We start from the raw sequence: 14,125 nt of genomic DNA on the forward strand, positions 1-14,125 counted from the left end.
GGCAGAGAAAGGGAAGAAAGCTGAGTATAAACAAATGCTAACATCTCAGGAACCTGAACTTATAAATGAGTTCTGAGTTTTCTTTTTTTAAAAAAAAATTCTTTTGTCTGCATTTTCTACATTGAAATTTTTGTAGAGTATGAGGATTTTTTTTAAAAAGACTAATCATACATTTACAAAAATAACTTGAGCCCAGTTGGCGTGGCTCAGTGGTTGAGCGTCAACCTATGAACCAGGGGGTCATAGTTCGATTCCCGGGCTGGGTACATCCCCAGGTTGCAGGCTCAATCCCCAGTGTGGGGTATACAGGAGGCAGCTGATCAATGATTCTCTCTCATCGATGTTTCTATCTCTCTCCTTCTCCCTTCCTCTCTGAAATCAATAAAAATATATTAAAAAACAAAAATAACTTGAGATGCATTTCGTAGGCATCCTCTTTTGGGGGAGGGGGGGGGGCTCCCTTTCCGAGGAGATGGAGCCACGCCGTGGTGGTCAGCTGTGAGAGGGGCCTGGTTCTCCTCAGTCCCCACTGAAAAGGGACCAGCATGTTTCTTTAATGTGTAGAAACTTGTATTTCTGGGAAGATTTCTTTAACGATACTTAGGAAAGGCAAGTACTCTGGCCAGAGGTGTTTTGCAATTGAAGTCAAGCCCAAGAAAGTGGGTGTGAACTCCTCACAGGAAGAGTTCTCCTATCAGAACTAACTTCAGTGTCAGCATTCAGATTTGTCTTAGTTTATTAAAGACAGAGTGGCTGCCCCAGCTGCTGTGGCTCAGGTGGTTGGGCATCGTCCTGTGCACCCAGAGGTTGCCGGTTGGATTCTGATTAGGGCACATGCCCAGGTTGCAGGCTCAGTCATCAGTAGGGGGCTTGCAGGGGGCAGCTGTTCGATGATTCTATCATCATTGATGTTTCTATCTCTCTCTCCCTCTTCCTTTCTGAAATCAGTAAAATATATTTTAAAAAGCACACGCACACAGAGACCTGTTCCCACTCGCTTCTCTGCTCTCTCCACAGACTGAGGATAAGAACCGCCAGTTGCAGGAGCGCTTGGAGCTGGCGGAGCAGAAGCTGCAGCAGACCCTGCGGAAGGCGGAGACACTCCCTGAGGTGGAGGCTGAGCTGGCCCAGCGGGTGGCTGCGCTCTCCAAGGTGCTTCCCCGGCTTCCTTCCCTTACACACGGGGCTTTGATTGGGGGGATGGTTTGTTCATGGACCTTGGTCATTGGTCTTACACCGGTAGCCCAAAATCCCTGAAATAGCCAGACTGGTTTTTAGTGCTGTTTTGTTTGAGAGTGGAACACTTCTTAAATGTCAGGCATACCCCCAATTATTTGTTATCCTGATGTTGATTTCCCTCCAGTTTGTCAGACGTGTACTGTTTGTCCCCAGCGTGGGTTCTCTAAGTAAGAGTCACTGCTTCTTGGAGTTAAGTCAGCAGCTCAAGGCCCCGGATGGAAGCTTTGTGGAGAGGAAGGGAAGGGCTTCTCAGAAGTAGGGGAGGACCACTCTCTTCTACAGACAGTCAGAGTGGATTTGTAATAAACAAATTTTTTAAGTAATTTATTCATTTGCTCAACAAATATTGGCTACGCATGTGCAAGACACAGTTCCTGTTCTCAGAGTCATCCTCACCCTGGGGGAAGCAGACGGATGACAAGATGATGTCAGAATGCTGTCCTGGTGCCTGGGCTGGGCGGGTCCCCAGGAGGAGGACGGGCATAGCCACAGACACCCCGCCCTCTTGGGCCTACGAGAGCCTCAGGTCTGCGGTCCAGAGGCCCAGGCGCCTGTGGGGGAGCACCTGCTGATGGTTTGTCTCACTGGCTCGAGCTCAGGAGCTGGCAGGGGCAGGACAGACAATGCTGCGTGGCCAGCGTGGGGTCAGTCAGCTGACACAAGTGCTCACAGACCCGTGAGCGAGTTCATGCTAACAGCTGGGACGGAAGCTCTTCCTTTCCACCGTGATCTGCGTTTAAAGTCTCGGTTTCTCTCCTCTGTCACCTCTCCTGTCCTTGTCATCTCTCCTGTCCTCGGTCGGCCCTGTAGTCTGACCTTTTGTCTCCTGGAAGCTCTGCTGCTAAGGAAGCTAAACTGTGCGAACTCACTTCCCAGCTTAGGAAGGTAGTCGTGCCGCGTCGGGTCGTGCTTGCTTTCCGCTCCATGCGCACTCAGCACGCAAGCTCAGGACGGGGGACACGAGGAAGCCCGAGCCTGGGCATGGTGGGGAGGCAGTTTCCTCACAGAGCTCACCACACCCCAGCCGCACCCAGAGCCACCCTCAGAGGGTCAGCTGCCTCCCACTGACACATGCGCCACCCAGGACGTGCTGGTGGATGAGGAAGCGCTTCCATCCGTCGGGTGGGAGCGCCGCACGGAGCATGTGTGCTTTCTGCTACCGCTTTAGTTAGTTCGCAGCATGCGGTCCCCAGAGTCGCGTCACTGTTAGTTGAACTTATACACTGTTCTTGCCGACAGGCTGAGGAGAGACACGGCAACATTGAGGAGCAGCTGTGCCAGATGGAGGCGCAGCTGGAGGAGAAGAACCAGGAGCTGCAGCGGGTACGTGGCCAGCAGACATCTGTCTGCTCCAGCGCTGTGTGGAGCCTGGGGGCCGCCGGGTGCGGGAGGCTCAGTTCTCCTCTTTCCCTGACTCTGTCCCCTTCTCCCTCTGCTGCGTGCATTTACCTTGTGAACGCATCTGCGCTTTGTCTGCTGATAGGGGCCCCTGCCACACAGGCAACATCATGTCCCCTTGGAAGCAGGAAAGAACTTGGTGCCTGCGGGCAGTCCTGCAGGGGGCAGATGGATCCCCACGTCCAAGGAGGCTGCCTGCAGCCCTGACAAGCCTGTCAGGAATTGCTCCAGGCACCAGCAGGACCGATTTATGGGCGCCCCTCAAACACACTGAGGTTGCTGGCCTGGGGCCCCCTGAAATGACTAGGCAGAGTCTGCTTGCTTAGGATATGGCACCCAAGTCCCAAATTCAGGTTATGTTCCTGACCTCTATCCCGAAATAGCAAATTATTACTCTCAACGTAAAGGTATATATAGGGATGGATATTACTGCACATGAGGATTGTTGGCTGAGCCGTGATGGAAGGAGTCCGCGAGCAGGGTCGTGGGGCGCGTGCCGGGTGGATCTAAGAGCTTTTCACAAAGAGTCCGTCAGAGGTCAGCATGGCACATCCAGGGAAAAGAGAGTGGCTGCCCCAGGTCCAGCGGGTATCCACCTTATGACATCAGTTCAAGGCTGTTAGATGTTGTTTTCACCAGGAACCTGTATTCTTGGTCATGGACTGCCGAGCATCAGACATGAGCTTCCACAAAGAGAAGATTCTGACTCTGATGAAGGGACTGTGCTGGGCAGTCCCCTGCCTCCCAGTATGTGCACACGCACATACACATATGCACACATGCTCCTTCGCAGGTATACACAGATTCATGCACACACACATACACACACACACACGCACACACACACACAGGCTTGTGCACACACACAGGCACACATGCACAGGCTCATGCACACGTTCACCTCTTGGAGAATTAGATTTTTGGCTATTTAGGGGTGCATTTTATTATTTTTTAATTTTTATTGATTTCAAAGAGGTGGGGGGGCGGGGGGAGAGAAACATCAATGAGAGAGAATCATTGATTGGCTGCCTCCTGCATGCCCCACACTGGGGATTGAGCCCCACAACCTGGGCATGTGCCCTGACCGGGAATTGAACTGTGACCTGGTTCATAGGTCGACTCTCAACCACTGAGCCACACTGCTTGAGCCTCTCTATTATTTTCAGTCCTGGCTTATAGAGTTGAAGGACAGGTGCTGAGATGGGGATTCTGTGTATAACTAAGGCAATTCAAAGTAACTTTTAAGTTTTGCTCTCAAAATATTCGAATGTTAATACCTTACTGTATGGGGTCTCCTCCAGGTGGTGGTTGCAGAGTGTTAGGCATGGTTTGGAGGGCTTTCTCTTTAATCCTTACAAGACCATAGAGAAAAGGGAGACACTGGCACCACATTTTATAGACAAGGAAACTGAAGCACAGTCCCGCAGCGAGTTCTTGTGGGTTCACCACTCCTACCTGGGCAGCGTGGCTTGAGCACGCCTCTCAGCCCCTGGCCACGCTGCCCTCCCCCTGGGGAAGCGCCTGCCACACTCCAGCGGCCCACCCTGACTTGGCTGCCTGTTGGCACTTCCTGTCCCTGCACTTAGGATATGGGACAAAAGCAAGCTTTTTAAACCATGAAATGGGTGATGGTTTTATCAACTATAGACTTATCACTTTGTTAATACATTTTAAAATTAAGATATTTGTAATTTTTTAATATAAATCTTTATTATAAAATGTTCAAGAGATGTAGGAATATAAAGAAAAACAAGTCAAAGTCTCTCTATTACCACTGACTTTTTTCCAAAATGAACTTCTTTACCTTTTGCTTTGTGGGTTAAATTCTTTTCTCCCCTGAATCCAGACACAGGCTTCTGTTTACATGCGGGGAAGGTCCCCAGTGTGTGTACATAATCTGATCCCCATAAACACCCTTGTTCCTGCATGTCAGTCTGCCTCCTGCGTCAGTCTGGCAGCTGATTGATTGGAGGGGTTCCTGAGGCCCACGAGTGCTTCGTTCGGCAGAAGCAATAGGACCTTCTCCTTGGTGATCTCTCACAGACTCGTCCCTGTGACTCTGCACCTGCGAGTGGGTCCTAGTGCTCCTGTCATCATTACAGGCGATGGGGACGGACAGCCTAGGGCTGATAGCACAGATCGCCCACACCGTCGGCCCTTGGCACTTTTAAAATAATGATCCTGCCTTTGCTGGAAGTTGCTAAGTGTTTGTTTGTTTTTTAATATATTTTTATTGATTTCAGAGAAGAAGGGAGAGAGAGAGAAATATCAATGATGAGAATCATCGATCGGCTGCCTCCTGCACGCCCCCTACTGAGGACTGAGCCTGCAACCTGGGCATGTGTCCCAACCGGAATGGAACCCAGGACCCCTCGGTCCACAGGCTGACGCCCCATCCACTGAGCCAAACCAGCCAGGGCGCTGAGTTTTTTTCTCCTGTTTTAGGCACGGCAGAGAGAAAAGATGAATGAAGAACATAATAAACGCTTATCAGAAACTGTTGACAGGCTCCTTTCAGAATCGAATGAGAGACTTCAGCTTCACCTTAAGGAGAGGATGGCTGCTCTGGAAGAGAAGGTTGGTTGCCCTGAGGGCATTCCCGCCCCACAGTGCCTAACGGTCAATGCCAGTGCGGAAAGCAGACAGTATCTTCCAGAGGAAGTGGCTCTCACTGGCCATGTCCTTGCGCAGTTTGCGTACATGGAAAATCGTTTGTCATTCTTATTCTCTAGAGCAGGAGTCAGTAAACCGTTTCTTTCAAGGAGCAGACAGTAAATATTTTACACTCTTGCTAATAATTACAAACTGAGTAAAATAATTCCATGCTAATCAATGCGCATGCAAGCAGCCAAAGACACGGTATGTAAATTAGTTGGTGTGCTGTTCTAATAAAAATTGATTGACAGGAAGAGGCTGTGGGCTGAATTTCGCCAACAGGCGCCAGTTTACCAACCCCTACACTAGAATCTTTTGGGAGGCCCGGCCCTCACCCCTTTGTTGCTCTTGCATTGGAAGTTGATTTCTGTCTCAGAGTCCCGTTCTACCACCTGCCTTCTCTCTTTGCATTTGGTTTGGAAAGTGTCTGAGCCTGGGCTTTCGCTGCTGTCGCCATGGAATTCTTAGCTATGACTGAGAGGAGACACATTCTAGGATCTGTCAGGACCCCAGGGGGAGCCAGTGGGGTCCAGGTCAATAAAATTGTTCTGATGGCACCAGTGTACCTAGAGATGCGACCCAGAATCTTTGTTGGGGTTGGCATTTGGTCATGCTCATTTGAGAGAGACCAGTGATCTTACTGATGGTGCGACACATCAGACACTATGAAGCGCATTGTCCGAGCTGCACAGGATGGTTGGTGACACACATCCCTGATCAGTGGGCCAACCCAAAGGCACGAATGTTTTTAATTTTTATTTATTTTTATTGATTTCAGAGAAGAAGGAGGAGGGAGAGAGATAGAAACATCAATGATGAGAGAGAATCATTGGCTGCCTCCTACACTCCCCACATTAGTGACTGAGACCACAACCCGGGCATATGCCCTGACTGGGAATCGAACCATGACCTCTTGGTTCATAGGTCACTGCTCAACCACTGAGCAACACTGGCTGGGCAGGCAGGAATGTTTTTATCTGGGAGCTGAACCCGGCATGTGAACCTGTGTTAGCTTTCCCTAATGGCCTAAAGGCCACTGCAGACCAGTGTAACAATTAAAATGAATGTCCACACCAACATTCGGAAGGCAGTCAGAAAAGTAAGTTTACCTTACCAGGGACTGTTCACGGTTCCTCTGGCCTCACTCTGGGAGTGTGGTGCTGCTCAGCAGTACATTCTCATGCCTCATTCCTTTGCTGAGGTACTTCATTATTTTAAACAGAAACGCAGCCTTCTGATATCACGTGGAGCATTGTCCCGAATCAACACTAAAGCACTGTATCTTTTTCAGAATTCTCTAGTACGTGAAGTTGAAGATGCAAAAAAGCAACTAGAAGAAACTCAACATGATAAGGTACTTAAGTCTGTAGCCCATTTAGACCCCCATTGAGAGCAGAACGGAGCTGCGTCCAGTGCTGCTGTGACCACTGCGGCATGGGGGGGTGCTGAGGCGGCTTCTTTGTGCGAGCCCACTGCTCCGTGGCTGTGCGTCTGGTGGTGCACGTGGCCCAGGGCTGCTTCCTTCTGGCTTCACGGAAAAGCTACAACAGAACGACAAACCTTCCCCTAGCACAGGCCTGGCCAGTCTGAAGACACTTAGCCACGCGTGATCCTAGCGGCCCACATTGAAACAGTACAAGGATAGGTGAAAGCACTTGTGTTTAACCCAGTAGAATCAAAATGTTACTTTGTCATATAATTAACATAAAAATTGATGAGCTCCTTCCCATGCTTTTTATCATATGAAGCTTGAAATCCACCTTACAGTCACCACACATCTCAACTGGGACTGCCCCTTCGAGGGCTCCGTGGCCACGTGGGGCCACTATAGGAGCTACTTGGGGTAGCACTGAGACACAGCTTAGGGGTGCCTGGAACAGCTTTTTGTCAGCTTGACTTAATGTTTTGCAGCGTATAGAAAGGTTGAGCATACAAATGGTCGGTGAGTGCAGGTGTGCAATTATTCGTTGGGGGTCAGGGGGGTCTGTTTACATTAGGACTTTTGGAGAAAATGTTCTTAGAATTAAAGCGCTTGGTACTTGTCACTGTTCAGTTAACCTATTGTGCGAAGAATTTGCATCCTGAGATCTTCAATGGGTGTCACTTGCTGTTTTGCAGAATCAGCTGGTACTGAACATCGAAGCTTTGAGGGCTGAACTGAGCCAGATGCGGCTCAGAGGTGCTTCCCTTCATCACAGGTATGAAGTCGGCCTCCGCCCTGTCGTGTGCACAGGGCGCATGCCTGGCTGGGTGAGCAGCATCACTGGCTGCAGCTTGGCTGGGCCCCGGAGGCCAGGCCAGGCTCAGCACCTGGAGGAGGTTTGGAAGCGGGGTGATCAGTTCATGGGTGTGTGCACTGGAAGGCCGCGCAGAACAAGGCCCTGGTGGTGTAGGGACAGGCAGGCAAAGCCCAGGGCCTCAGAGAGCATCAGACCCGGGAGTGACAGGCACGGGCACAGGGACCGAGAGGCTGTGTGGGGGACAGTGGCAGGAGAGACTTCGAGGAGGCAAACCTGCAGATTTCACAGAGGAGCCACAGGTGGGAAAAGACACCTCGCAGAGCGCCTGGGACAGGCATTGGCTGGGAGGGTAAAGAGAAGCAGGCATGAGCTCGGCTTCTGGGCATGGCTTCGCAGTGGGGTCTGCCGGCTTGTTTTGTGACCTTCTGGAGCAAGAGGAGAGGTCCCAGGCGGAGTGGGAAAGGCAGCTGATGGACGGGCTTCCGTAAATAGACGGCATGTGGACAAGAGCCTCGCTCCTGAGGGGACTAGCTGCAGGGTGGTGGCAGTGGGGAGGCGAGGCAGCCTGGAGATGGGTGTCAGGAGTAGGCACTTGCGGACTCTGGAGAAATCATCCAGAATGACATGCAGGACTGTGCGCGTGGCTTTCAGCTGGTGTGAAACAAGGCCCAGCCCCACCACAGCTGGAACCCTGCTGAGGAGGAAGGAGCAGTTCATTAGGAACAAGGGAAAGAGGAAATTCCTGACGTGGACATTTTTAGATGAGCAATAAGTCTGAGCAGCATTTCAGAAACATTTCTTGAAAGAATGTAGAGGTGTGGGAACCAAAAGGGGATGAGTTGGCATGTCCCACTGGCCCTGTCCGCAGGTCGCGTGCCCGGGCACAAGGGGACCCGTTAACTTACTTTGATCAGGTGGGTGGGTTTTATCTCCCCAGATCCTAAGGACTTTTAAGAATGAAGGCAGCACCCTTGTTTCCCAGGTGACGGTGGCAGGACTGAGTGTGGTGCCCTGCCCAGTGAAGGTGGGACCTGTAGGCAGTGCGCTCCATCCCCCGCTGACCAGGTCCTTGGCAGGCCTCCTGGTGACAGCTAGTGGCTCCTTCAGCATCTCCGTCCAGGGTGTCCAGGCCTGGCCACTGTTCGGGAGATTCCTCCAGCCAACAGTGTTGAGTGTCTGCTAACCTGATTGCACACTGGTCTGTGCTTTGGATCTGGAAACATGAAAGCAAGCTGCCAAGTCCAGTTCCTGTCAGTGCCAGCTGGGGTTCAGGGGCTCCTGCAGCAGGTCCTCCAGGGTGCACTTGAGGCAGCCTCACAGGTGGGGGCTGGGGGCCGGCAGCCTCACAGGTGGGGGCTGGGGGCCGGCAGCCTCACGCAGTGGTTGTTGGCAGCTGGGAAAGTAAGCAGTTGGAGGCCAGGAGTGACATGCGGGTGTGCCCCCTGGTCAATCAGGGAGAAAGCGGAGATGACCCAGGCTGCGCAGCCTGACCAAGGGACAGTTCTGAGGGTCACGTTTGCGGTGTCGCATTGGTTTCCCTGGGCATCGAGGTTTCCCTCCTGGAGGGGCTGAAAGAGGAAAGATTGGCAGGGCGTGGGCATTGGAGCAAGTGGAGAACCCTCTGTGCCCTCCGTAGAGACCTTGCCGTAAATTTATTTATTTCCCAGATTGACAGGTCTGGCCTGACCAACAAAGTTAGTTCACTTTCTCCTAATAATGTTTTTTTCCCATGTTTCAGCCGACCCCACTTGGGCAGCGTCCCAGACTTCAGGTTCCCCGTGGCAGACGGTCCCACGGACTCCTACAGCGGCAGCGTGGTGTTGCGGCGCCCCCAGAAAGGCCGCGTGGCAGCGCTGCGGGACGAGCCTTCCAAGGCAAGCGCTCCGTCTTCTCCCTGGCTCACCTGCCTGCACAAGTCACCTGTTTACCTCATCGTTTTGAGAGTGTTTTGGAATTACAGTGTCAATAGGTCACGTTCTCTTTCCCTCCCCCCCATGTCCCTTTTTCTAGCTAAAAGTTTATTTTTGAGGTGTGCTATTTTTTTTAAGGAATGGAAATTCTAATAAAATATGACCTCTTACTCTAACACAATGCCGATTAGTAGTCTTGAAGTAGTAGTGAAGAATAAATGAGCGCACGTATAGTTAACCCTTGAACAACACGGTTTTGAACTGTGCAGGTAGCTTATCTGTGGAATTTTCCAACGTGTAAACAGACCACTTACACTTAGGACTAGGTATCTCTGAGTAGGTACAGCATCGTGAATGTATTTTCCGCTAGCTTACTTTATTATAAGTATAGTGTATAATGTAAGATAAAGTATGTGTTAATTGACTATCTTATTGATAAGACTTCCAGTCAACAATGGGCTGTCAGTAGTTAAGTTTTGGGGGAGTCAGAAGTTATACATAGATTTATGACTGTGCAGGGGGTTGGTACCCCTAACCCTGTATTGTTCAAGGGTCGACAATATTTATCTTTTTAGTTTTAAGAGTATATATTTTTTAGCATATTTTTATTTATTTCAGAGAGGAAGGGAGAAGGAGAGAGACAGAAACATCAGTGATGAGAATCATTGATTGGCTGCCTCCTGCACGCCCTCCACTGGGGACTGAGCCCACAATCCGGGCATGTGCCCCGACCGGGAATCAAACCCTGACCTTCTGGTTTATAGGTTGACGCTCAACCACTGAGCCACGCCAGCCAGGCTAAGCATTTTATTTTAATGTAAATGAGCATTTTCTCACTAATTAAATTAACATTCACTGGCTAATCTTGATTGATGCCAGCAGCTTGTAGCGTGGCCCATTTTTCGAGAATCTTTCTGGCTTGATTTAGAAATTTTTGAAAACTTTTGACTTTGACTTCCTTAAAGTTGCTCTGACTGTGGTTATACTCTTGCGTCTTTGCTGAGATGGAGTTTCTTTTCACAGGTACAGACTCTGAACGAGCAGGATTGGGAGCGTGCCCAGCAAGCCAGCGTCCTGGCCAACGTGGCACAGGCGTTTGAGAGCGATGTCGACCTGTCAGACGGCGAGGACGAAGGGGACACTCTCTTCAGCTCGTCGGCGCTGCTGTCGCCCAGTGGGCAGGCCGATGCTCAGACGCTGGCCATGATGCTGCAGGAGCAGCTGGACGCCATCAACAAGGAGATCAGGTATACGAGGTTGTACATGGAGTTATGCCCGGCACACAGACAGTGTCCCCGGGGAACCGTACCCCACTTAGAGAAGGCTGGAGCAGGTGCAGCGAGCAGTGTCTAAATGGTCTAGAACAGCGGTTCTCAACCTGTGGGTCGCGACCCCTTTGGCGGTCGAATGACCCTTTCACAGGGGTCGCCTAAGACCATCCTGCATATCAGATATTTACATTACGATTCATAACAGTAGCAACATTACAGTTACGAAGTAGCAACGAAAATAATTTTATGGTTGGGTCACAACATGAGGAACTGTATTTAAAGGTCCAGAAGGTTGAGAACCACTGGTCTAGAATAATACTTCAGTTCTGTTTGAAGGGTTTTTAAGTTTTGAAATTGCCCTTTATTATGGAATTCAGTCAGCCAGGGCCTTCCCTCTACAACTGTGGTGTCGGCACATTTGTGTAAGGTGCCGCGGCAGGGTGAGAGGTGTTCAGTTCCATCCCCAAAAGCTGAGGACCCAGCTGGAGGGCCCTGGAGCTTTGCCCACCTGGGAGGCTGCGGGTGGGGGCTACCTGCCACATGTGCGTCCTCCCGCCCTGCAGAGTGCCGGTGTGCATCACACAGCCACTTCGAACAGGAAAGCTAAGGTGTGAAGGTTGGCAAATCCCCTTGGTGTTTGTACTTGGCCATATTAAATTAACACAGCACAGGGACTGGTGCATTGTGGGACAGTGCTGGTCACAGGGGTGTGTGCGCTCTTTTAGGCTCATCAATATTTTAAAAGGGTTTCCTTAGAAACCTCCCAGCAGCTCTAGTAGTAAAAGTACAAGAGTGGGCCATCTGGGGCAGGATTCAAAGAATTGCCTGGGCTTAGGAGGCCTTAGGTGTTGGGGCGCAGCCGTGACCAGGGTGCCCTGAGGCCCGACCTGCTCAGACCTGATGCAGCCACACACCCGGTTGGTCCCAAGGCCACGTGGAGAGCACCACGTGCTGAGCCTGCCGTACATGCAGGTGGCGTGGCCACCAGGTCTTGTTCTTGTACAACTAACACGGCAGAAATGCCCCTTACCTGCACACGGTTTCTACACAGTGGCGTGGGTGCTGCTGCTGACAGCGGATGGCCTGTCTGTGTTTGTCCAGGTTGATTCAGGAGGAAAAGGAGAGCACGGAGCAGCGGGCCGAGGAGATCGAAAGCCGCGTTGGCAGTGGGAGCCTGGACAACCTCGGTCGTTTCAGATCCATGAGCTCCATTCCATATCCTGCGTCCTCACTCGCGGGCTCCTCCCCTCCAAACAGCGGTCGGTCCACCCCTCGACGCATCCCGCACAGCCCCGCTCGGGAAGTGGACAGACTAGGCATCATGACTCTGGTAAGTGTTTGCCTGTTCCCCGCTGCACTCTCCATCCAGCGAGTTCTGTCTCGGACACTGCACATGTGCTTTTTGTTTGACCCAGAAGAAAATCAGGTATTTTGCTTCGCATATGTTATGCTTGGAAGTCCAAGGTTTTGAAAACCAGCTGGTATGTCATCAGTCATTCGACAGCAGCACGGTGACAAATGAATTTTACTTCTCGGAGGACCAATTGGGCATGGCAGCTTCAAGGGGGAGTATTTCCGTTTTTTAGGAATGGACAGTTTAACAGAGTAAGTATAGGCAGCCTCGTAGCTGATAGAGAAGTGCACCAAGGCCGAGGCCGTCTTCCTCTACATTAGGGTTGCCTAACTGGAGGGTACAGGGCCTGCCATCAGAAAACAGCAACCAAACAAGGCAGACGGCCCTCTTAGTCGTGCTGCCTGGGAGACCAGCAGCCATCCATAAAGACCGAGTGTCTTCCTAGGAAGCATCTGGAAATGCAGTGACCTATGGCCCTGGTGACAGAGCGATACCCTTGTTCACGCATCTGGTTTAGGTTTGCATGAGCACTGCCTCACATTCACACTGACCGACAGCGTGCTGTGCAGCCGCACCACCGGCCTTCCCTGTCCCACCCACACTCACTTTCAGCCACACTGCCCGCCAGCAGATAGCCACTTCACCTCTGCATCATTCCGGTGGCACGTGACATACTCTCCGTAACTTACACCATTAGCTAATTAGCTAGTATTTTAAACTCTGACAATTTCACTTAGGGTTTCATATTTATTTTCTCTGAGAATTTATAAACAGGCTGGATATTTTCCCCTTGTGTGTAGTTCTGCATGCTGGCTGGCCTGTGTCTGCTGCATTTGGTTTTGATCTCCTGCATCATCCTTTTGTTTAATCACCATTCATCCAGGCCTCAGTTCCCCTGGCCCCCATCTCCCCGTAGTCTATTCCTCCCTCCCTTCCCCTCTCCCTGGGGGCAACACCTCCCTCCACCACAGGCCCAAGTGACGGCAGCCATGTGGTCCATGGGGAGTGACTGTTCACGCTCAGCTCATTGGTGACTTTATGCTTTTTCTTCATTTTTCATTGAATAGTGTTTTTCCCCGCAATGATGATATATTTTAGATGAGGATATAGGCATGATATAGATGGATCAGAGTGGTTTTACTCAAAACTATAGGATGTGTGTAATTCGTAAGTGAAATGTTACCTCTACAAATGTGAAGAAATGATCCACTAAGTGTAGGATTAATGGAATCTTGACACAAACAGTATACCTTCTGGTTGTGATGCTGTATTCAAGACCATCAAGAGCATCAACTGACTGAACATGCACAGTTAATACTTTTAACAGACAACTTTTCTAATTTAAAGATCATGAATTACAGAATGTGAAGATTCCACCTACTTATTCTAGCTTTTATTCTTACAGATTTTCAGGGGGTTCCCTGCTGTAGTCAATAAAACTTTTTTTTTGAGCATTTTAAATTAAATTCTAGACAAGGATTTTACATTAACATCCAACAGGTGATGAACTCCAATTAGGTTTGTTCAGTTTTATAACAGTTATAAGACTGATCGTTTGAAGTGTAACTTGTTTTTCATTAAGAAAAATGAAAGAATAGAGAAGTTTGGCTTAGAATAGACAACTATTAGGGCTCTTTGTTACATAGATTGCATTATTTTAATTAATCTTATATGTTGTAATAGAATTTTATTTCCTTGAGTAATAATTCGTGGTATTTCTCTAGTAAATTTTTAATAACTTATATTTAAATTTTTGGTGAAAAATGTTCTATTTCCAGTTACTTTTTTTTTCTAAATCTTAGCTCACTTATATTTGTCCTGTCATTCTTTTTTAAATGTATTTGCCTGTATATACTGATGGTTGGATTTTTAACATCAAAGTGTGCAGTAAACCTGGTTTTTCTTCCTTTCTTTGCATGCATCTATCAGCCTAGTGATTTAAGGAAACATCGTAGAAAGGTAAATTTTCGTGATGTAACGTGCCTTTGTTTCTCTGTGGAGAGTGTCTGTCACTGTGTATACATGCACACCGAGGGCAGGTAATGACACTGTTAGAAA

General features: G+C 49.8%; 1 protein-coding gene across 1 annotated transcript in view; it reads left to right on the plus strand.

The window, feature by feature from the left end:
• The window catches only part of PPFIA1 (PTPRF interacting protein alpha 1), a 51,410-nt gene that overhangs the window by 16,001 nt on the left and 21,284 nt on the right, over positions 1–14,125 (plus strand). Inside the window, exons 8-17 of the mRNA XM_081099929.1 lie at positions 1,018–1,152; positions 2,050–2,124; positions 2,479–2,562; positions 5,083–5,214; positions 6,584–6,646; positions 7,411–7,490; positions 9,271–9,406; positions 10,466–10,689; positions 11,815–12,043; positions 13,997–14,026. Coding sequence (XP_080956055.1) covers positions 1,018–1,152; positions 2,050–2,124; positions 2,479–2,562; positions 5,083–5,214; positions 6,584–6,646; positions 7,411–7,490; positions 9,271–9,406; positions 10,466–10,689; positions 11,815–12,043; positions 13,997–14,026 — 1,188 coding nt within the window. The remainder of the gene's footprint in view (positions 1–1,017; positions 1,153–2,049; positions 2,125–2,478; positions 2,563–5,082; positions 5,215–6,583; positions 6,647–7,410; positions 7,491–9,270; positions 9,407–10,465; positions 10,690–11,814; positions 12,044–13,996; positions 14,027–14,125) is intronic.

This window comes from Myotis nattereri (genome assembly GCF_964212035.1).
Source record: "Myotis nattereri genome assembly, chromosome: 9".
Taxonomy (NCBI): domain Eukaryota; kingdom Metazoa; phylum Chordata; class Mammalia; order Chiroptera; family Vespertilionidae; genus Myotis; species Myotis nattereri.